General features: G+C 44.7%; 1 protein-coding gene across 1 annotated transcript in view; it reads left to right on the top strand.

Moving 5' to 3' along the window:
* Positions 1 to 22,880, top strand: part of LOC311116862 (membrane-bound transcription factor site-2 protease-like) — a 111,737-nt gene extending 88,857 nt beyond the window's left edge. Inside the window, exons 8-11 of the mRNA XM_084191891.1 lie at positions 5,149 to 5,240; positions 9,349 to 9,559; positions 10,525 to 10,600; positions 22,291 to 22,880. Of these exons, the coding sequence (XP_084048017.1) occupies positions 5,149 to 5,240; positions 9,349 to 9,559; positions 10,525 to 10,600; positions 22,291 to 22,513 (602 nt within the window). The 3' untranslated portion in view covers positions 22,514 to 22,880. The remainder of the gene's footprint in view (positions 1 to 5,148; positions 5,241 to 9,348; positions 9,560 to 10,524; positions 10,601 to 22,290) is intronic.
* Positions 22,881 to 23,837: the final 957 nt, after the last annotated feature.

Below are 23,837 nucleotides of genomic sequence, written 5' to 3'. Positions count from 1 at the left end.
TACTTCTATAGAATGCTGTAGTAACAACAGTCTGACTGATCTCTCCCTGTAGTCTACAGGAGGTTGGATACTTCTATATAATGCTGTAGTAACAACAGTCTGACTGATCTCTCCCTGTAGTCTACAGGAGGTTGGATACTTCTATAGAATGCTGCAGCAACAACAGTCTGACTGATCTCTCCCTGTAGTCTACAGGAGGTTGGATGCTTCTATATAATGCTGCAGTAACAACAGTCTGACTGATCTCTCCCTGTAGTCTACAGGAGGTTGGATACTTCTATAGAATGCTGCAGTAACAACAGTCTGACTGATCTCTCCCTGTAGTCTACAGGTTGGATACTTCTATAGAATGCTGCAGTAACAACAGTCTGACTGATCTCTCCCTGTAGTCTACAGGATGGATACTTCTATATAATGCTGTAGTAACAACAGTCTGACTGATCTCTCCCTGTAGTCTACAGGAGGTTGGATACTTCTATAGAATGCTGTAGTAACAACAGTCTGACTGATCTCTCCCTGTAGTCTACAGGAGGTTGGATGCTTCTATATAATGCTGCAGTAACAACAGTCTGACTGATCTCTCCCTGTAGTCTACAGGTTGGATACTTCTATAGAATGCTGTAGTAACAACAGTCTGACTGATCTCTCCCTGTAGTCTACAGGAGGTTGGATACTTCTATATAATGCTGTAGTAACAACAGTCTGACTGATCTCTCCCTGTAGTCTACAGGAGGTTGGATACTTCTATAGAATGCTGTAGTAACAACAGTCTGACTGATCTCTCCCTGTAGTCTACAGGAGGTTGGATGCTTCTATATAATGCTGCAGTAACAACAGTCTGACTGATCTCTCCCTGTAGTCTACAGGTTGGATACTTCTATAGAATGCTGTAGTAACAACAGTCTGACTGATCTCTCCCTGTAGTCTACAGGTTGGATACTTCTATAGAATGCTGTAGTAACAACAGTCTGACTGATCTCTCCCTGTAGTCTACAGGAGGTTGGATACTTCTATATAATGCTGCAGTAACAACAGTCTGACTGATCTCTCCCTGTAGTCTACAGGATGGATACTTCTATATAATGCTGTAGTAACAACAGTCTGACTGATCTCTCCCTGTAGTCTACAGGAGGTTGGATACTTCTATAGAATGCTGTAGTAACAACAGTCTGACTGATCTCTCCCTGTAGTCTACAGGAGGTTGGATACTTCTATATAATGCTGTAGTAACAACAGTCTGACTGATCTCTCCCTGTAGTCTACAGGAGGTTGGATACTTCTATAGAATGCTGTAGTAACAACAGTCTGACTGATCTCTCCCTGTAGTCTACAGGAGGTTGGATGCTTCTATATAATGCTGCAGTAACAACAGTCTGACTGATCTCTCCCTGTAGTCTACAGGTTGGATACTTCTATAGAATGCTGTAGTAACAACAGTCTGACTGATCTCTCCCTGTAGTCTACAGGAGGTTGGATACTTCTATATAATGCTGCAGTAACAACAGTCTGACTGATCTCTCCCTGTAGTCTACAGGAGGTTGGATACTTCTATATAATGCTGTAGTAACAACAGTCTGACTGATCTCTCCCTGTAGTCTACATGTTGGATACTTCTAAATAATGCTGCAGTAACAACAGTCTGACTGATCTCTCCCTGTAGTCTACAGGAGGTTGGATACTTCTATATAATGCTGCAGTAACAACAGTCTGACTGATCTCTCCCTGTAGTCTACAGGATGGATACTTCTATAGAATGCTGTAGTAACAACAGTCTGACTGATCTCTCCCTGTAGTCTACAGGAGGTTGGATACTTCTATATAATGCTGTAGTAACAACAGTCTGACTGATCTCTCCCTGTAGTCTACAGGAGGTTGGATACTTCTATAGAATGCTGTAGTAACAACAGTCTGACTGATCTCTCCCTGTAGTCTACAGGAGGTTGGATACTTCTATATAATGCTGCAGTAACAACAGTCTGACTGATCTCTCCCTGTAGTCTACAGGTTGGATGCTTCTATATAATGCTGCATTAACAACAGTCTGACTGATCTCTCCCTGTAGTCTACAGGAGGTTGGATACTTCTATATAATGCTGCATTAACAACAGTCTGACTGATCTGTCCCTGTAGTCTACAGGAGGTTGGATGCTTCTATAGAATGCTGCAGTAACAACAGTCTGACTGATCTCTCCCTGTAGTCTACAGGTTGGATACTTCTATAGAATGCTGTAGTAACAACAGTCTGACTGATCTCTCCCTGTAGTCTACAGGTTGGATACTTCTATAGAATGCTGCAGTAACAACAGTCTGACTGATCTCTCCCTGTAGTCTACAGGATGGATACTTCTATATAATGCTGCAGTAACAACAGTCTGACTGATCTCTCCCTGTAGTCTACAGGAGGTTGGATACTTCTATATAATGCTGCAGTAACAACAGTCTGACTGATCTCTCCCTGTAGTCTACAGGATGGATACTTCTATAGAATGCTGCAGTAACAACAGTCTGATTGATCTCTCCCTGTAGTCTACAGGATGGATACTTCTATAGAATGCTGCAGCAACAACAGTCTGACTGATCTCTCCCTGTAGTCTACAGGAGGTTGGATACTTCTATATAATGCTATAGTAACAACTGTCTGACTGATCTCTCCCTGTAGTCTACAGGAGGTTGGATGCTTCTATAGAATGCTGCAGTAACAACAGTCTGACTGATCTCTCCCTGTAGTCTACAGGAGGTTGGATACTTCTATATAATGCTGTAGTAACAACAGTCTGACTGATCTCTCCCTGTAGTCTACAGGAGGTTGGATACTTCTATAGAATGCTGCAGTAACAACAGTCTGACTGATCTCTCCCTGTAGTCTACAGGAGGTTGGATACTTCTATAGAATGCTGCAGTAACAACAGTCTGACTGATCTCTCCCTGTAGTCTACAGGAGGTTGGATACTTCTATATAATGCTGCAGTAACAACAGTCTGACTGATCTCTCCCTGTAGTCTACAGGAGGTTGGAGTCTTCTATAGAATGCTGTAGTAACAACAGTCTGACTGATCTCTCCCTGTAGTCTACAGGAGGTTGGATACTTCTATATAATGCTGCAGTAACAACAGTCTGACTGATCTCTCCCTGTAGTCTACAGGTTGGATACTTCTATAGAATGCTGCAGCAACAACAGTCTGACTGATCTCTCCCTGTAGTCTACAGGAGGTTGGATACTTCTATATAATGCTGCAGTAACAACAGTCTGACTGATCTCTCCCTGTAGTCTACATGTTGGATACTTCTAAATAATGCTGTAGTAACTACAGTCTGACTGATCTCTCCCTGTAGTCTACAGGAGGTTGGATGCTTCTATAGAATGCTGCAGTAACAACAGTCTGACTGATCTCTCCCTGTAGTCTACAGGAGGTTGGATACTTCTATAGAATGCTGTAGTAACAACAGTCTGACTGATCTCTCCCTGTAGTCTACAGGAGGTTGGATACTTCTATAGAATGCTGTAGTAACAACAGTCTGACTGATCTCTCCCTGTAGTCTACAGGAGATTGGATACTTCTATAGAATACTGCAGTAACAACAGTCTGATTGATTTCTCCCTGTAGTCTACAGGAGGTTGGATACTTCTATATAATGCTGCAGTAACAACAGTCTGACTGATCTCTCCCTGTAGTCTACAGGATGGATACTTCTATAGAATGCTACAGTAACAACAGTCTGACTGATCTCTCCCTGTAGTCTACAGGAGGTTGGATACTTCTATATAATGCTGCAGTAACAACAGTCTGACTGATCTCTCCCTGTAGTCTACATGTTGGATACTTCTAAATAATGCTGTAGTAACAACAGTCTGACTGATCTCTCCCTGTAGTCTACAGGAGGTTGGATGCTTCTATAGAATGCTATAGTAACAACAGTCTGACTGATCTCTCCCTGTAGTCTACAGGAGGTTGGATACTTCTATAGAATTCTGTAGTAACAACAGTCTGACTGATCTCTCCCTGTAGTCTACAGGAGGTTGGATGCTTCTATATAATGCTATAGTAACAACAGTCTGACTGATCTCTCCCTGTAGTCTACAGGAGGTTGGATACTTCTATAGAATGCTGTAGTAACAACAGTCTGACTGATCTCTCCCTGTAGTCTACAGGAGGTTGGATACTTCTATAGAATGCTGCAGTAACAACAGTCTGACTGATCTCTCCCTGTAGTCTACAGGAGGTTGGATACTTCTATAGAATGCTGTAGTAACAACAGTCTGACTGATCTCTCCCTGTAGTCTACAGGAGGTTGGATACTTCTATATAATGCTGTAGTAACAACAGTCTGACTGATCTCTCCCTGTAGTCTACAGGAGGTTGGATACTTCTATAGAATGCTGCAGTAACAACAGTCTGACTGATCTCTCCCTGTAGTCTACAGGAGGTTGGATACTTCTATAGAATGCTGCAGTAACAACAGTCTGACTGATCTCTCCCTGTAGTCTACAGGAGGTTGGATACTTCTATATAATGCTGCAGTAACAACAGTCTGACTGATCTCTCCCTGTAGTCTACAGGATGGATACTTCTATATAATGCTGTAGTAACAACAGTCTGACTGATCTCTCCCTGTAGTCTACAGGAGGTTGGATACTTCTATATAATGCTGCAGTAACAACAGTCTGACTGATCTCTCCCTGTAGTCTACAGGTTGGATACTTCTATATAATGCTGTAGTAACAACAGTCTGACTGATCTCTCCCTGTAGTCTACAGGAGGTTGGATACTTCTATATAATGCTGCAGTAACAACAGTCTGACTGATCTCTCCCTGTAGTCTACAGGATGGATACTTCTATAGAATGCTGTAGTAACAACAGTCTGACTGATCTCTCCCTGTAGTCTACAGGAGGTTGGATACTTCTATATAATGCTGCAGTAACAACAGTCTGACTGATCTCTCCCTGTAGTCTACAGGATGGATACTTCTATATAATGCTGTAGTAACAACAGTCTGACTGATCTCTCCCTGTAGTCTACAGGAGGTTGGATACTTCTATATAATGCTGCAGTAACAACAGTCTGACTGATCTCTCCCTGTAGTCTACAGGTTGGATACTTCTATAGAATGCTGCAGTAACAACAGTCTGACTGATCTCTCCCTGTAGTCTACAGGAGGTTGGATGCTTCTATTGAATGCTGCAGTAACAACAGTCTGACTGATCTCTGCTTCTCCTACACCAAACTACAGGAGAGGGAGGTGAGACACCCAAACGCACACACGGACACACACACTCAAACAAACACACACATATAAGGATGACCCCATTTTGTCGACTGGTCGATTGTTTGGTTGATAGCCTGTTAGTCGAGCGGTCGCAAATATATGGACTTTTAGCACATAGAGTGCACCGATTGGTGTCACCTCGTTAGTCAGAATGTATTACACCTGTGCAGGCTTGTCCATCTCATTAGTTGGAAGGTGTTTTACCTGTGCTGCCCCAGGTGATATTGGCTGGCCCAGTGCTCCAGCTGGAGGGTCAATATCTTTAGTTGGCTCTAAAAAACAATCCGTGATCTTTCCTGTTTTTCATTTTGCTCAGCTTTTTGGATTGCTTCCTGTCTTTCAGTTTGCTGTGGGTTTTTCTTTTGTTTGCCTCTTCTTGGGCAGATTTAGTGGGTCTCATGGTGGGTGTCTTTTAGGTTCCAGGTGTTGTTGCTAGTCAACCTCCAGTGGACACCCCCATGAGTGCCTTTCAGAACCCCTCATAAAACCTCACCTGTTTCGTTAAAACATGGACTTTAAGTTGCAAGCATTTGTGAAAAACTCTACATGGGAGATGCTAGATAAATGTATGAAAGTGAAACTGCTCATCATTGCAAAGCATTATGGCATCAAAGTTTTACATGCTGACTAGAAAGCAGTAGTCAAATAGTTAGTTTATACTGCTTTGGTTGAGGAGGAAATCCTTCCAGAGAGGGGGGATGATGAAGAGGGTGGTAGAGGACACCCCATAGAGATAGATACGGTAGAGGACACCCCATAGAGATAGATATGGTAGAGGACACCCCATAGAGATAGATACGGTAGAGGACACCCCATAGAGATAGATATGGTAGAGGACACCCCATAGAGATAGATACGGTAGAGGACACCCCATAGAGATAGATATGGTAGAGGACACCCCATAGAGATAGATATGGTAGAGGACACCCCATAGAGATAGATATGGTAGAGGACACCCCATAGAGATAGATATGGTAGAGGACACCCCATAGAGATAGATACGGTAGAGGACACCCCATAGAGATAGATACGGTAGAGGACACCCCATAGAGATAGATACGGTAGAGGACACCCCATAGAGATAGATATGGTAGAGGACACCCCATAGAGATAGATACGGTAGAGGACACCCCATAGAGATAGATACGGTAGAGGACACCCCATAGAGATAGATACGGTAGAGGACACCCCATAGAGATAGATACGGTAGAGGACACCCCATAGAGATAGATACGGTAGAGGACACCCCATAGAGATAGATACGGTAGAGGACACCCCATAGAGATAGATACGGTAGAGGACACCCCATAGAGATAGATACGGTAGAGGACACCCCATAGAGATAGATACGGTAGAGGACACCCCATAGAGATAGATACGGTAGAGGACACCCCATAGAGATAGATACGGTAGAGGACACCCCATAGAGATAGATATGGTAGAGGACACCCCATAGAGATAGATACGGTAGAGGACACCCCATAGAGATAGATATGGTAGAGGACACCCCATAGAGATAGATATGGTAGAGGACACCCCATAGAGATAGATATGGTAGAGGACACCCCATAGAGATAGATATGGTAGAGGACACCCCATAGAGATAGATATGGTAGAGGACACCCCATAGAGATAGATATGGTAGGGGACACCCCATAGAGATAGATATGGTAGGGGACACCCCATAGAGATAGATATGGTAGAGGACACCCCATAGAGATAGATATGGTAGGGGACACCCCATAGAGATAGATATGGTAGGGGACACCCCATAGAGATAGATATGGTAGGGGACACCCCATAGAGATAGATATGGTAGGGGACACCCCATAGAGATAGATATGGTAGAGGACACCCCATAGAGATAGATATGGTAGAGGACACCCCATAGAGATAGATATGGTAGAGGACACCCCATAGAGATAGATATGGTAGAGGACACCCCATAGAGATAGATATGGTAGAGGACACCCCATAGAGATAGATATGGTAGGGGACACCCCATAGAGATAGATATGGTAGGGGACACCCCATAGAGATAGATATGGTAGGGGACACCCCATAGAGATAGATATGGTAGAGGACACCCCATAGAGATATAGACCATAGGGTTCTGACTAGGTGGACTACAGGTGATAATATAGACCATGGGGTTCTGACTAGGTGGACTACAGGTGATAATATAGACCATGGGGTTCTGACTAGGTGGACTACAGGTGATAATATAGACCATGGGGTTCTGACTAGGTGGACTACAGGTGATAATATAGACCATGGGGTTCTGACTAGGTGGACTACAGGTGATAATATAGACCATGGGGTTCTGACTAGGTGGACTACAGGTGATAATATAGACCCTGGGGTTCTGACTAGGTGGACTACAGGTGATAATATAGACCATGGGGTTCTGACTAGGTGGACTACAGGGGATAATATAGACCATGGGGTTCTGACTAGGTGGACTACAGGTGATAATATAGACCATGGGGTTCTGACTAGGTGGACTACAGGTGATAATATAGACCATGGGGTTCTGACTAGGTGGACTACAGGTGATAATATAGACCATGGGGTTCTGACTAGGTGGACTACAGGTGATAATATAGACCATGGGGTTCTGACTAGGTGGACTACAGGGGATAATATAGACCCTGGGGTTCTGACTAGGTGGACTACAGGTGATAATATAGACCATGGGGTTCTGACTAGGTGGACTACAGGTGATAATATAGACCATGGGGTTCTGACTAGGTGGACTACAGGTGATAATATAGACCATGGGGTTCTGACTAGGTGGACTACAGGTGATAATATAGACCATAGGGTTCTGACTAGGTGGACTACAGGTGATAATATAGACCATGGGGTTCTGACTAGGTGGACTACAGGTGATAATATAGACCATGGGGTTCTGACTAGGTGGACTACAGGTGATAATATAGACCATGGGGTTCTGACTAGGTGGACTACAGGTGATAATATAGACCATGGGGTTCTGACTAGGTGGACTACAGGTGATGATATAGACCATGGGGTTCTGACTAGGTGGACTACAGGTGATGATATAGACCATGGGGTTCTGACTAGGTGGACTACAGGTGATAATATAGACCATGGGGTTCTGACTAGGTGGAGTACAGCTACGACTGGAAGTTACTTTTTCGTAGCAGGTTAGGAGAATTAACGTAGCAGGTTAGGAGAATTAACGTAGCAGGTTAGGAGAATTAACGTAGCAGGTTAGGAGAATTAACGTAGCAGGTTAGGAGAATTAACGTAGCAGGTTAGGAGAATTAACGTAGCAGGTTAGGAGAATTAACGTAGCAGGTTAGGAGAATTCGGTATGCATTTTTTACCCCTATTTTACCAGGTATGTTGACTGAGAACACATTCTTATTTACAGCAACGACCTGGGGAATAATTACAGGGGAGAGGAGTGGGATGAATGAGCTAATTGGAAGGTTAGGAAAAGGGTTAAATTATACATTTTAGCTTTTACATTTGAATCATTTTCATTTAGAATTGAGCAGATACGAAGACCTTATTATAATTGAAATGAAACTGTTCCATGAAAACCATAACTGGCAGATCGGTAGAAATGATAAGATAAATTGGCTGATGGAAAAGGTTGGTGTAGCCTGTTACCAGCAGAGAGTAAAGGCCGGCAGGAGGACCAACTAACCCTAACCCTGTCCTCTGTTTGTCTGTCTGTTAATAACCTTCCTGTCTGACAGCCTGTTACCAGCAGAGAGTAAAGGCCGGCAGGAGGAGGATGGTACTGTGTGTTTTCTGCTCTTCTTGATCCCTGTCTTAATAAGCATCAGACAAGCTTGGTGCATATAGTTGATTTGATTCAAACACACAGTCGTGTCGATACATGGCAAAATACGACTCTCTGCAAAATACGACCGGTCGACCAATATTTTTTGGGGGGTCGGGGATAGCCCTACACACACACACACACACACACACACACACACACACACACACGCACACGCACACGCACACGCACACATACACACACACACACACACACACACACACAGACACACAGATATTGGACTAACTGCTGGTTGTGTTTCAGTATGCGTGTCTCCCGGTTCGTAAGATGCTGTCTGGCAGCCGTGTGTGTCGCAGCAACGCACACTGCCTCACACACACAGACCCTGACACACACTCACCCAGTGTCTGTGTCACACCTTCACTGGAGAACCAGACCAGGTTGATCCGCATTACTCATCCCCCCAACACACAGATGCTGTTTGTGGGGTTCCCTCCTCACCTCCAATATGCAGGTCAGTGTGTGTTAATGCCCCTCTAGCCTTCCTGTCTGAACAACTAACCCTAACCCTAACCCTAACCCTAACTAACCCTAACCCCAGCTAACCCTAACCCTAACCATAACTAACCCTAACCCCAGCTAACCCTAACCCCAACTAACCCTAACCCTATCCCTGTCTGTCTGTCTTTCTGTCTGTCTGTCTGTCTGTCTGTCTGTCTGTCTGTCTGTTAATAACCTTCCTGTCTGACCAACTAACCCTATCCCTGTCTGTCTGTCTGTCTGTCTATAACCTTCCTGTCTGTCCTCTGTCTGTCTGTCTGTCTGTCTGTCTGTCTGTCTGTCTGTCTGTCTGTCTGTCTGTCTGTCTGTCTGTCTGTTAATAACCCTCCTGTCTTCCTCAGTCTGGCCAACTAACCCTAACCCTGTCCTCAGTCTGGCCAACTAACCCTAACCCTGTCCTCAGTCTGGCCAACTAACCCTAACCCTGTCCTCAGTCTGGCCAACTAACCCTAACCCTGTCCTCAGTCTGGCCAACTAACCCTAACCCTGTCCTCAGTCTGGCCAACTAACCCTAACCCTGTCCTCAGTCTGGCCAACTAACCCTAACCCTGTCCTCAGTCTGGCCAACTAACCCTAACCCTGTCCTCAGTCTGGCCAACTAACCCTAACCCTGTCCTCAGTCTGGCCAACTAACCCTAACCCTGTCCTCAGTCTGGCCAACTAACCCTAACCCTGTCCTCAGTCTGGCCAACTAACCCTAACCCTGTCCTCAGTCTGGCCAACTAACCCTAACCCTGTCCTCAGTCTGGCCAACTAACCCTAACCCTGTCCTCAGTCTGGCCAACTAACCCTAACCCTGTCCTCAGTCTGGCCAACTAACCCTAACCCTGTCCTCAGTCTGCCAGTCTGCCTGTGTGTGTGTGTTTGTTAAACCAATCCTCATTCAGTGTGTGTTAATGGCTCTCTTGTCTTCCTCAGTCAGTCTGACCAACTTTGCTCCTCGCTTCGGCTTCCTGAACCTGGACCTCCCTGTTGTCATGGAGACCTTCTGCAAGTATCCTTTTGTACATTCAGACTCCATATTATGGCTGTGCTGGAAACTAACAACCTAAAGCGTCTAGGAAATCACAGCTAGCTAGCTAGCAATCACAGCTAGCTAGCTAGCAATCACAGCTAACTAGTTAGCAACCCCTAGCAGATATCATTTGGAGGAGATGGGAAACTCCATTGGAATCGAATTAACGGCCATTGTGTACGTTACCCATGCATTGTCAATGGGCCACGCGGTGCCTTCTAGGATAAGGAGCGTTCTCCTTCAAGGAGTTAATGGGAATCAATTGGGCGCTAGCTCAAAAACCCAACATCAGCATGAATTTCGTGAACAAGTATTACAAATCTTTTCTGAGATGTGAGATAATGAAATTGTTCTCTGTAATGTCGTATATTAGATTTTTGATTAACTTTGTATTTAGTCAGGGGAACCCAATTGAGACCGTGGTCTCATTTTCAATGGTGTTCTCTGTGAAATTGTATAGCTTTGGAATCGTGACATGACGTACTTTAGAGGAAAAAAGGCAGGTTTCTCGACTCATACCCTGACTTTGAGAAGGGATTGCGTGACGATTAGCTTAGCAACCCTTCCTAAAATGTCATTAGAAATGAGGAGGTGTTTTTGGTGTAACAGTAATGTTATAGGTCTACTATGCGATGCTGTTATATTCGGTTCTCTATTGTAAAATGCTAATTAATTGTTATGTGATCTTGCAATACATTGATTCAGCTTTGATCTAACTTGACTAAACCAGCACCATTGTGAGAAGTGATAATCTTCTATTTATAATAATAATAAAGTGATGAGTATGACTATTAGACGTAGGCAGTAGATCTTGATGAGGGTTATTTTAAGAGATTGGAGCGCCTTTCGTTGTGCTGAAAGGACAGCCCTAGAATCGCACAATTATGTTAAAGAAGTTTAACCAACTTGTGGTGCTGAAGGATAGCTCTGCCATTCGGCTAGTTCAGGAACAAACAACAATCATTTGCTGTATGATGAAGCACTTACGTGATATACAGTAGCTATTGGTAGGCTATAGCCTAATGTAAATACAAATACGTATAGCTTAATATCATCGCACTGTCTGAGAGCAGAGCTTTAGTTGCTAGTAGGCATTTCATTGTATTGTGTAGCTTACACTACGCTGTCTCATAAATAAACTTTGAATTGATTAGCTTGAACACATGGTTACAATATACGCTATTACAGAATAAAGGAGAGGTGAACTATCAATTCATAGAATTTATTTGCATGATTAAACATGCTATCAAATTAATTGACCAAGTAGTGAACATAAATGATTACTACTTCGAATTGCAGGAAATTCATTTAAAACAGCTATTAAATCATGCTTTGGTGTATTCATGCATCTCAATAAACTGTAACCCTAAATGCATTATTACCTCCAACTTGGCCCAATTTACATTTCCAGTTGCCCACCCCTGACATGCCATGCTAGAACGTGCCCTGCGTCTCAACCAATAGCCAATATAGGCTGATTTTAATAGTCACAGTGGGCACAACATCTCCTATACACTTCCTGATAAACTCAGTCACGGTTTCAGTGTATTCGTCAAAATTATTTTTGCAAGCTACCCGGAACATATCCCAGTCCGCGTGATCAAAACAATCTTGAAGCGTGGATTCCGATTGGTCAGACCTGCGTTGAATAGTGCTTAGCATGGGTACTTCCTGTTTGAGTTTCTGCCTATAGGAAGGGAGGAGCAAAATGGAGTCGTGGTCAGATTTGCCGAAAGGAGGGCGGGGGAGAGCCTTGTAGCCACCCCGGAAGTTCGAATAGCAATGGTCGAGGATTTTAACAGCCCGAGTACAACAGTCGATATGTTGATAGAACTTCGGCAGCCAAGTCCTCAAATTTGCTTTGTTAAAATCCCCGGCTACAATAAATGCAGCCTCAGGATATGTGGTTTCCAGTTTGGTATCGGCTTGAGGGGGGATATACACGGCCGTGACTATAACCAAGGAAAATTATCTTGAGAGATAATACGGTCAGCATTTGATTGTGAGGTATTCTAGGTCGGGTGAACAGAAGGACTTGAGTTCCTGTACGTTACTACAATTACACCATGAGTCGTTAATCATGAAACACACACCTCCGCCCTTCTGCTTCCCAGAGAGATATTTATTTCTGTCTGCGCGATAAACTGAGAATGTTTCCGTGAAACAAAGTATGTTACAGGCCTTGATGTCTCTCTGGAAAGAAAACCTTGCCCTGAGCTCGTTGACTTTGTTATCCAAAGACTGAACATTAGCGAGTAATATACTTGGAAGCGGTGGGTGGTGTGTGCACCTCCTAAGTCGGACCAGCAGGCCGCTCCGAGTGCCTCTCCTCCGCCGGCGATGTTTTGGGTCAGCCGCTGGAATCAGTTCAGTTGCCCTGGGGAGAGCAAACAAAGGATCTGCTTCGGGAAAGTTGTATCCCTGGTCGTAATGCTGGTGAGTTACCGCTGCTCTGATATCCAATAGTTTTTCCCGGCTGTATGTAATGATACAAAACATTATTTCTGAGCTGATAATGTAAAAAATAATACATACAAAAAAATTGATACCGCAAAGTTTCTAAAGAGCTAATCGCGAGGCCGCCATCTTTGTTGGTGCCAGGTGAATACAATGTCCTCTTCTGAGGATGGCTAATCAGCCGTGTCGATGATCCCCTGTGGGGTGATGAGAGCAGTGTAGTAGACGATGGCTTGAAGAGAGTAACAGGATGGTCCCACTTAAATTCACCTTCTTAGACACAGTACTTAGAACAGCTACTCAGCCGTAACGTTGATTGTTAGTCGAGGCAACTTTGTCGTCTTCACCTCGTGTTGATTTTCAGGGTCGGGACCAATATGGACAAAAGCTGCAGCTTGAGGTCCGTCTAGTCTGATCTGATCATTCTTATCTCAGTCTTTTATGCACTCTGGTAAAAAGGTGCGTTTCCGTCATACTGACACGCTCTCTGAGCTCCCTCGGGCAAGTTACGAGGCAAAAGTATTATCATCACTATGATCTTGTTAGAAAGCTAAAATCACATTCCTATCTTCACGAAAACATTGTCTTCCTCCTTGATATTTTCTACCCAAGGTAAAGGAAGTAGACCTGATATACACAGTGGAAAAGCTCTTCAAGTCACAATGTTTTCCTTATAACGCCTTTATACCATTTTTAATGACATCACAAAATATACATTATTTTTCCATATTCCATTTCTCATCATTCCCAACGTTTGGATGTTGAAATATATTGTCCCAATGATCACTGTTGGATGTTGATGTTTTTGGTATAACAAAAAGTCTCTGAAACAAAGGCATTCCTTTCACCAGAGATAGATTCTCCTGCTCTCTAATTTATGGCAGAGTTAATGTGTCAAGACCGGCACAGCCGGTTGTCTGTAAAGCACCACAAGATGCAGCAGCAGCTCAAAGGCTCTGTATCTTTATGCTGTACGCATGTGAAAAAGAAGATACATAACGAATATACTGTACACACGTACCAATTTAATTCCACTAAATTATGCAAATTAACTAATAGACCGATCAGCTTGACCAGTCAAATGTAGCCCTATTTACATCTACTGGTATTTCCATCAATGCTAAAAAGCATTATTTCGCAATGGGATTTTTTATTTTTCTCCTGGACAATTGACCTGCTCCAATTTGATTGATCTATTTTCTTTATCGGACAAAAGCGGCTATTACCGGCTAACGGAAGCCCTGGTGTGTTTGGAGTGGGTTGGAGTGGGTTGGAGTGGGTTGGAGTGGGTTGGAGTGGGTTGGAGTGGGTTGGAGTGTCAGTGGAGTGGGTTGGAGTGGTTTGGAGTGGGTTGGAGTGTCAGTGTAGTGGGTTGGAGTGGGTTGGAGTGGGTTGGAGTGTCAGTGGAGTGGGTTGGAGTGGTTTGGAGTGGGTTGGAGTGTCAGTGTAGTGGGTTGGAGTGGGTTGGAGTGTCAGTGTAGTGGGTTGGAGTGGGTTGGAGTGTCAGTGTAGTGGGTTGGAGTGGGTTGGAGTGGGTTGGAGTGTCAGTGTAGTGGGTTGGAGTGGGTTGGAGTGTCAGTGTAGTGGGTTGGAGTGTCAGTGGAGTGGGTTGGAGTGGGTTGGAGTGTCAGTGTAGTGGGTTGGAGTGGGTTGGAGTGTGTGTTGGAGTGTCAGTGTAGTGTGTTGGAGTGTGTGTTGGAGTGTCAGTGTAGTGGGTTGGAGTGTGTGTTGGAGTGTCAGTGTAGTGTGTTGGAGTGGGTTGGAGTGTGTGTTGGAGTGTCAGTGTAGTGTGTTGGAGTGTCAGTGGAGTGTCAGTGTAGTGTGTTGGAGTGTGTGTTGGACCATGATACACTATATGGACAGAAGTATGTGGACACCTGCTCGTCTAACATCTCATTCTTAAATCATGGGCATTGATATGGAGTTGGTCCCCCCTTTGCTGCTATAACAGCCTCCACTCTTCTGGGAAGGTTTTCCACTAGATGTGGGAACATTGCTGCGGGGACTTGCTTCAATTCAGTCACAAGTATTATTGAGGTTGGGCACTGATGTTGGGCGATTAGGCCTGGCTCGCAGTCGGCGTTCCAATTCATCCCAAAGGTGTTCGATGGGGTTGAGGTCAGGGCTCTGTGCAGGCCAGTCAAGTTCGTCCACGCCATCTCGAACAACCATTTCTGTATGGACCTCGCTTTGAGCACATTTTTACATTTACATTTTAGTCATTTAGCAGACGCTCTTATCCAGAGCGACTTACAGTTAGTGAATACATTTTTTTTTTTATACTGGCCCCCCGTGGGAATCGAACCCACAACCCTGGCGTTGCAAACGCCATGCTCTATCAACTGAGCTACATCCCTGCCGGCCATTCCCTCCCCTACCCTGGACGACGCTGGGCCAATTGTGCGCCGCCCATGAGTCTCCCGGTCGCGGCCGGCGGCGACAGAGCCTGGATTCGAACCAGGATCTCTAGTGGCACAGTTAGCACTGCGATGCAGTGCCTTAGACCACTGCGCCACTCAGGAGTACGGGGGCATTGTCATGCTGAAAAGGAAAGGGCCTTCCCCAAACTGTTGCCACAAAGTTGGAAGCACAGAATCATCTAGAATGTCATTGTATGCTCTAGTGTTAAGATTTCCCTTCACTGTAGCTAAGGGGCCTAGCCCGAACCATGAAAAACAGCCCCAGACCATTATTCCTCCTCGACCAAACTTTACAGTTGGCACTATGCAGTCGGGCAGGTAGCATTCTCCTGGCATTCACCAAACCCAGATTCATCCATCGTACTGCCAGATGGTGAAGCGTGATTCATCACTCCAGAGAACACGTTTCTAATGGCGGCGAGCTTTACACCGCTCCAGCCGACGCATGGTGATCTTAGGCTTGTGTGCGGTTGCTCGGCCATGGAAACCCATTTCATGGAAACCCATTTCATGAAGCTCCCAACGCACAGTTCGTGTGCTGACGTTGCTTCCAGAGGCAGTTTGGAATTCGGTAGTGAGTGTTGCAACCGAGGACAGACGATTTTAACGCGCTACACGCTTCAGCACTCAGCGGTCCCGTTCTGTGAGCTTGTGTGGCCAAACATTTCGCGGCTGAGCCGTTGTTGCTCCTAGACGTTTCCACTTCACAATAACAGCACTTACAGTTGACCAGGGCAGCTCTAGCAGGGCAGAAATGTGAAGAATGACTTGTTGGAAAGGTGGCATCCTATGATGGTGCCACGTTGAAAGTCGCTGAGCCCTTCCGTAAGGCCATTCTACTGCCAATGTTTGTCTATGGAGATTGCATGGCTGCGTGCTTGATTGTATACACCTGTCCGCAACGGTTGTGGCTGAAATAGCGGAATCCACTAAATTCAAGGTGTGTCCAAATACTTTTGGCCATGTAGTGTAGGTCCTTAGTGATGTGGACACAGAGGAACATAAAGCTCTAAACCCACTCCACGTCGATGTGAATGGGGGCATGCTCATTCCTCCGTTCCTGTAGTCCACAATCAGCTCCTTTGTCTTGTTGATGTTGACGGAGAGTTTGTTGTCCTGGCAAAACACAACCTATAGGAAGGAGGTCAGAGACCTGGCAATCTCATCGTTGTCGGTGATCAGGCCTACCACTGTCGTGTCGTCGGCAAACTTAATGATGGTGTTCTCTGGTAGACTCGCGTCACTGAGCAGCTCGAGGCTGGGTTTCCCTTTGTGATCCGTGATAGTTTGCAATCCCTGTCACATCCGACGAGCATCAGAGCTGGTGCAGTAGGATTCAATCTTAGTCCTGTATTGACTCTTTGCCTATTTGATGGTTCGTCTGAGGGCATAGCAGGATTTCTTATGAGCGTCCGGATTAGTGTCCCACTCCTTGAAAGCGGCAGTGCTAGCCATTAGCTCAGTACGGATGTTGCCTGTAATCCATAGTTTCTGGTTGGGATATGTACAGTGCATTCGGAGAGTATTCAGACGCCTTTCCTTTTTCCACATTTTGTTACGTTACAGCCTTATTCTAAAATGGATTAAATAATTTTTTTCCCTCATCAATCTACACACAATACCCCATAATGACAAAGCGAAAACAGGTTTTTTAAACAACAGAAAAACCTTAATTACATACACTACCGGTCAAAAGTTTTACAACACCTGCTCATTCAAGGGTTTTTCTTTATTTTTACTATTTTCTACATTGTAGAATAATGGTGAAGACATCAAAACTATGAAATAACACATATGGAATCATGTAGTAACCAAACAAGTGTTAAACAAATCAAAATATATTTTGATTTGTTTAACACTTTTAGCCACCCTTTGCCTTGATGACAGTTTTGCACACTCTTGGCATTCTCTCAACCAGCTTCACCTGGAATGCTTTTCCAACAGTCTTGAAGGAGTTCCCACATATGCTGAGCACTTGTTGTCTGCTTTTCCTTCACTCTGCGGTCCGACTCATCCCTATCCGTCTCAATTGGGTTGAGGTCGGGGGATTGTGGAGGCCAGGTCATCTGATGCAGCACTCCATCACTCTCCTTCTTGGTAAAATAGCCCTTACACAGCCTGGAGGTGTGTTGGGTCATTGTCCTGTTGGAAATCAAATGATAGTCCCACTAAGCCCAAACCAGATGGGATGGCGTATCGCTGCAGAATGCTGTGGTAGCCATGCTGGTTAAGTGTGCCTTGAATTCTAAATAAATCACAGACCGTGTCACCAGCAAAGCAGCCCCACACCATAACACCTCCTAATCCATGCTTTACGGTGGGAACTACACATGCGGAGATCATCCGTTCACCCACACCGCGTCTCACAAAGACACGGCGGTTGGAACCAAAATTTTCAAATTTGGCATCCAGACCAAAGGACAAATTTCCACCGGTCTAATGTCCATTGCTCATGTTTCTTGGCCCAAGCAAGTCTCTTCTTATTATTGGTGTCCTTTAGTAGTGGTTTCTTTGCAGCAATTCAACCATGAAGGCCTGATTCACACAGTCTTCTCTGAACAGTTGACGTTGAGATGTGTCCGTTACTTATTTGAGTTGTTCTTGCTATAATATGGAATTGGTCTTTTACCAAATAGGGCTATCTTCTATATACCCCCCCCTACCTTGTCACAACACAACTGATTGGCTCAAACGCTTCAACTTTTAAGAAGGCACACCTGTAAATTTAAATGCATTCCAGGTGACTACCTCATGAAGCTGGTTGAGAGAATCCCAAGAGTGTGCAAAGCTGTCATCAAGGCAAAGGGTGGCTATTTGAAGAATCTCAAATATAAAATATATTTTGATTTGTTTAATACTTTTTTGAAAGAACCCTTGAATGAGTAGGTGTTCTAAAAACGTTTGACCGGTAGTGTAAGTATTCACACTCTTTTCTATGAGACTCGAAATTGAGCTCAGGTGCATCCTGTTTTCATGGATCATCCTTGAGATGTTTCTACAACTTGATTAGAATCCACCTGTGGTAAATTCAATTGATTGGACATGAATTGGAAAGGCACACATCTGTCTATATAAGGTCCCACAGTTGACAGTGCATGTCAGAACAAAAACCAAGCCATGAGGTCGAAGGAATTGTCCGTAGAGCTCCGAGACAGGATTGTGTCGAGGCACAGATCTGGGGAAGGGTACCAAAACATTTCTGCGGCATTGATGGTCCCAAAGAACACAGTGGCCCCCATCATTCTTAAATAGAAGAAGTTTGGAACCACCAAGACTCTTCCTAGAGCTGGCCGCCCGGCTAAACTGAGCAATCGGGGGAGAAGGGCCTTGGTCAGGAAGGTGACCAAGAACCCAATGGTCACTCTGACAGAGCTCCAGAGTTCCTCTGTGGAGATGGGAGAACCCTCCAGAAGTACAACCATCTCTGCAGCCCTCCACCAATCAGGTCTTTATGGTAGAGTGGCCAGACGGAAGCCACTCCTCAGTAAAAGGCACATGACAGCCCGCTTGGAGTTTGCCAAAAGGCACCTAAAGAACTCTCAGAACATGAAAAACAAGATTCTCTGGTCTGATGAAACCAAGATTGAGCTCTTTGGCCTGAATGCCAAGCGTCACGTCTGGAGGAAACCTGGCACCACCCCTACGGTGAAGCATGGTGGTGGCAGCATCATGCTGTGAGGATGTTTTCAGCGGTAGGGACTGGGAGACTAGTCAGGATCGAGGCAAAGATGAACGGAGCAAAGTACAGAGAGATCCTTGATGAAAACCTGCTCCAGAGCGCTCAGGACATCAGACTGGGGAGAAGGTTTACCGTCTTACAGGACAACAACCCTAAGCACACAGCCAAGACAATTCAGGAGTGGCTTCGGGACAAGTCTCTGAATGTCCTTGAGTGGCCCAGCCAGAGCCCGGACTTAAACTTAATTGAACATCTCTGGAGAGACCTGAAATAGCTGTGCAGCAACACTCCCATACAACCTGACAGAGCTTGAGAGGATCTGCAGAGAAGAATGGGAGAAACTCCCCAAATACAGGTGTGCCAAGCTTGTAGCGTCATACACACGAAGACTCGAGGATGTAATCGCTGCCAAAGGTGCTTCAACAAAGTACTGAGGAAAGGGTCTGAAAACGTATGTAAATGTGATATTTTGCTTTTACATTATGGGGTATTGTGTGGTTGCACAGGTGACATGCTGTTAGAAGTTAGGTAAGACGGATTTCAGTTTTCCTGCATTAACATCACCGGCCACTAGGAGCGCCTCCTCCTTATGGCCCTATACAGCTGGTTGAGTGTGGTCTTAGTGCCAGCATCGGTTTGTGGTCTTAGTGCCAGCATCGGTTTGTGGTCTTAGTGCCAGCATCGGTTTGTGGTCTTAGTGCCAGCATCGGTTTGTGGTCTTAGTGCCAGCATCGGTTTGTGGTGGTAAATAGACAGCTCTTGTATTCTAACTTTGGTGAGCAGAACCTCTAGACTTCCTTATTATAGATTGCACACCAGTTGTTGTTAACAAATACACACACCTCCCCCCCCTTGAGTTTACCAGACGCTGCCGTTCTGTCCTGCCGATGTATAGAAAGCCCAGCTAGATTTACAGTATATTTACCAGGTCCTTGTTCAGCCATGTCTCAGAGAAACATAGGATATTATAGTTCTTCAGATGACGTTGATAGGATAGTCTTGAAGGGAGCTCATCCAGTTTATTCTCCAGTGATTGCACGTTCGCCAATAGGTAGAGGCGGTTTATCCACTCGCACACCGGCCTCTATAACGCTGCCTCTTCCTTTTTCGAGTGTCTCGGATTTGGGCCTGGTCCGGAATAGGCAGTATGTACTTCGCTGCCGACTCATTGGAGTAGAAAACCTCATCCAAATGGAGGTTAGTGATCGCAGTTCTGATGTCCAGAAGCTCTTTTCGGTCATAGGAAACGATGGGGGAAACATTATGTACAAAAAAAGTTAAGATCAGCGCCAAAAAACACAGAAAATAGCACAATTGGTCAGGAGACCGTAAACGGCTGCTAACTTGCTAGCAACCCCATGCTAACTTGCTAGCAACCCCATGCTAACTTGCTAGCAACCCCATGCTAACTCGCTAGCAACCCCATGCTAACTCGATAGCAACCCCATGCTAACTCGCTAGCAACCCCATGCTAACTCGCTAGCAACCCCATGCTAACTTGCTAGCAACCCCATGCTAACTCGCTAGCAACCCCATGCTAACTAGCTATCAACCTGTTAGGGCTGTGGAACAGTCGACCACAAGCCTCCTCCAGAACAGTAGGTAGCAAGGCTAGAAAGGTTTGCAATGTGTGTATTGTGTATATGTCCTGTATATATCTTAACCCAGTGTGTGTATTGTGTATATGTCCTGTATATATCTTAACCCAGTGTGTGTATTGTGTATATGTCCTGTATATATCTTAACCCAGTGTGTGTATTGTGTATATGTCCTGTATATATCTTAACCCAGTGTGTGTATTGTGTATATGTCCTGTATATATCTTAACCCAGTGTGTGTATTGTGTATATGTCCTGTATATATCTTAACCCAGTGTGTGTATTGTGTATATTTCCTGTATATATCTTAACCCAGTGTGTGTATTGTGTATATGTCCTGTATATATCTTAACCCAGCGTGTGTATTGTGTATATGTCCTGTATATATCTTAACCCAGTGTGTGTATTGTGTATATGTCCTGTATATATCTTAACCCAGTGTGTGTATTGTGTATATGTCCTGTATATATCTTAACCCAGTGTGTGTATTGTGTATATGTCCTGTATATATCTTAACCCAGCGTGTGTATTGTGTATATGTCCTGTATATATCTTAACCCAGTGTGTGTATTGTGTATATGTCCTGTATATATCTTAACCCAGTGTGTGTATTGTGTATATGTCCTGTATATATCTTAACCCAGTGTGTGTATTGTGTATATGTCCTGTATATATCTTAACCCAGTGTGTGTATTGTGTATATTTCCTGTATATATCTTAACCCAGTGTGTGTATTGTGTATATGTCCTGTATATATCTTAACCCAGTGTGTGTATTGTGTATATGTCCTGTATATATCTTAACCCAGTGTGTGTATTGTGTATATGTCCTGTATATATCTTAACCCAGTGTGTGTATTGTGTATATGTCCTGTATATATCTTAACCCAGCGTGTGTATTGTGTATATGTCCTGTATATATCTTAACCCAGTGTGTGTATTGTGTATATGTCCTGTATATATCTTAACCCAGTGTGTGTATTGTGTATATGTCCTGTATATATCTTAACCCAGTGTGTGTATTGTGTATATGTCCTGTATATATCTTAACCCAGCGTGTGTATTGTGTATATGTCCTGTATATATCTTAACCCAGTGTGTGTATTGTGTATATGTCCTGTATATATCTTAACCCAGTGTGTGTATTGTGTATATTTCCTGTATATATCTTAACCCAGTGTGTGTATTGTGTATATGTCCTGTATATATCTTAACCCAGTGTGTGTATTGTGTATATGTCCTGTATATATCTTAACCCAGTGTGTGTATTGTGTATATGTCCTGTATATATCTTAACCCAGTGTGTGTATTGTGTATATGTCCTGTATATATCTTAACCCAGTGTGTGTATTGTGTATATGTCCTGTATATATCTTAACCCAGTGTGTGTATTGTGTATATGTCCTGTATATATCTTAACCCAGTGTGTGTATTGTGTATATTTCCTGTATATATCTTAACCCAGTGTGTGTATTGTGTATATTTCCTGTATATATCTTAACCCAGTGCTTATCAGATATGTTGTGTCTCTGTCTGGAGCGTTAGCCGTGGTCAACTCTGTTCCATGCTTCGCTCTCGATGGCCAATGGATGCTCTCCGCTCTGCTGGAGGCCACACTGGTCACTGTGGTTACAGATCGGCAGCGCCGCGAGCTGATTGGCTTTTTCCTGTTGCTGGGAGGAAGTGCTCTGCTAGCTGCTAATGTAGCGCTGGGGCTGTGGATGGTTACTGCCCGGTAATGGTAACTATGACTACCAACCACCACCAACGCCTCCATGGCAACCAATGCCAAGAGACTGTCTCCCAGGGTGCCGTGCCGTGCCTCTGCACAGGGGCATTGTGGGCCTCTTCCTGCTCCACTCTGAGAGAAAGACCAGCTCCCATCAGGCACTGCGGTGCGCATGGTGACTAAGGGATGCTGGGGAAATATAGTGTTCAGCTGCACCTTCTCTACTCTCTGGAACATGTGTGTGTGTGTGTGTGTGTGTGTGTGTGCTGTGAAGAGGTATGTGTTTCTGTTTTCTTGGGATTTCATGATACATTGTTGTTTTATTATCTGTTCTTCCTCTCTCTCCCTATCTTTCTCTCTCTCTCCCCCCATCTCTCTTCTCTCCCTCTCTCTCTTTCTCTCTCCATCTCACTCTTTCTCCCTCCCCGTCTCTCTCTCTCTCTCTCTCTCTCTCTCTCTCTCTCTCTCTCTCTCTCTCCTCTCCCTCTCTCTCTCCCATCTCACTCTTTCTCCCTCCCCGTCTCTCTCTTTCTCCCCATCTCTCTATCTCTCTCTTTCTCCCCATCTCTCTCTCTCTTTCTCCCCATCTCTCTATCTCTCTCTTTCTCCCCATCTCTCTCTCTCTCTCTCCCCATCTCTCTATCTCTCTCTTTCTCCCCATCTCTTTCTCTCTCTCTCTCTCTCTCTCTCTCTCTCTCTCTCTCTCTCTCTCTCTCTCACTCTTTCTCCCTCCCCGTCTCTCTCTCTCTCTCTCTCTCTCTCTCTCTCTCTCTCTCTCTCTCTCTTTCCCTCTCCCTCTCCCTCTCCCTCTCCCTCTCCCTCTCCCTCTTTCTCTCCCTTTTTCTCCCATCTCACTCTTTCTCCCTCTCCGTCTCTCTCTTTCTCCCCATCTCTCTATCTCTCTCTTTCTCCCCATCTCTCTCTCTCTCTCTCTCTCTCTCCCTCTCTCTCTTTCTCTCCCATCTCACTCTTTCTCCCTCCCCGTCTCTCTCTTTCTCCCCATCTCTCTATCTCTCTCTTTCTCCCCATCTCTCTCTCTCTCCCCATATCTCTCTCTTTCTCCCCATCTCTCTCTCTCTCTCTCTCTCTCTCTTTCTCTTTCTCTTTCTCCCCATCTCTCCCTCTCCCTCTCCCTCTCCCTCTCCCTCTCCCTCTCCCTCTCTCTCTCTCTCTCTCTCTCTCTCTCTCTCTCTCCCTCCCCGTCTCTCTCTTTCTCCCCATCTCTCTCTTTCTCCCCATCTCTCTCTCTCTCTCCATATGAAATAAAGAGGAATGATCTCACTATGGACTTTTCAGTTCTTCATATTCCTACCAGACACTCTCTCTGTGTGTGT

This window comes from Coregonus lavaretus (assembly GCF_964263955.1).
Source record: "Coregonus lavaretus genome assembly, contig: HAP1_SCAFFOLD_190, whole genome shotgun sequence".
In the NCBI taxonomy this organism is placed as follows: Eukaryota; Metazoa; Chordata; class Actinopteri; order Salmoniformes; family Salmonidae; genus Coregonus; species Coregonus lavaretus.
This window is presented reverse-complemented; position numbering and strand designations above follow the sequence as displayed.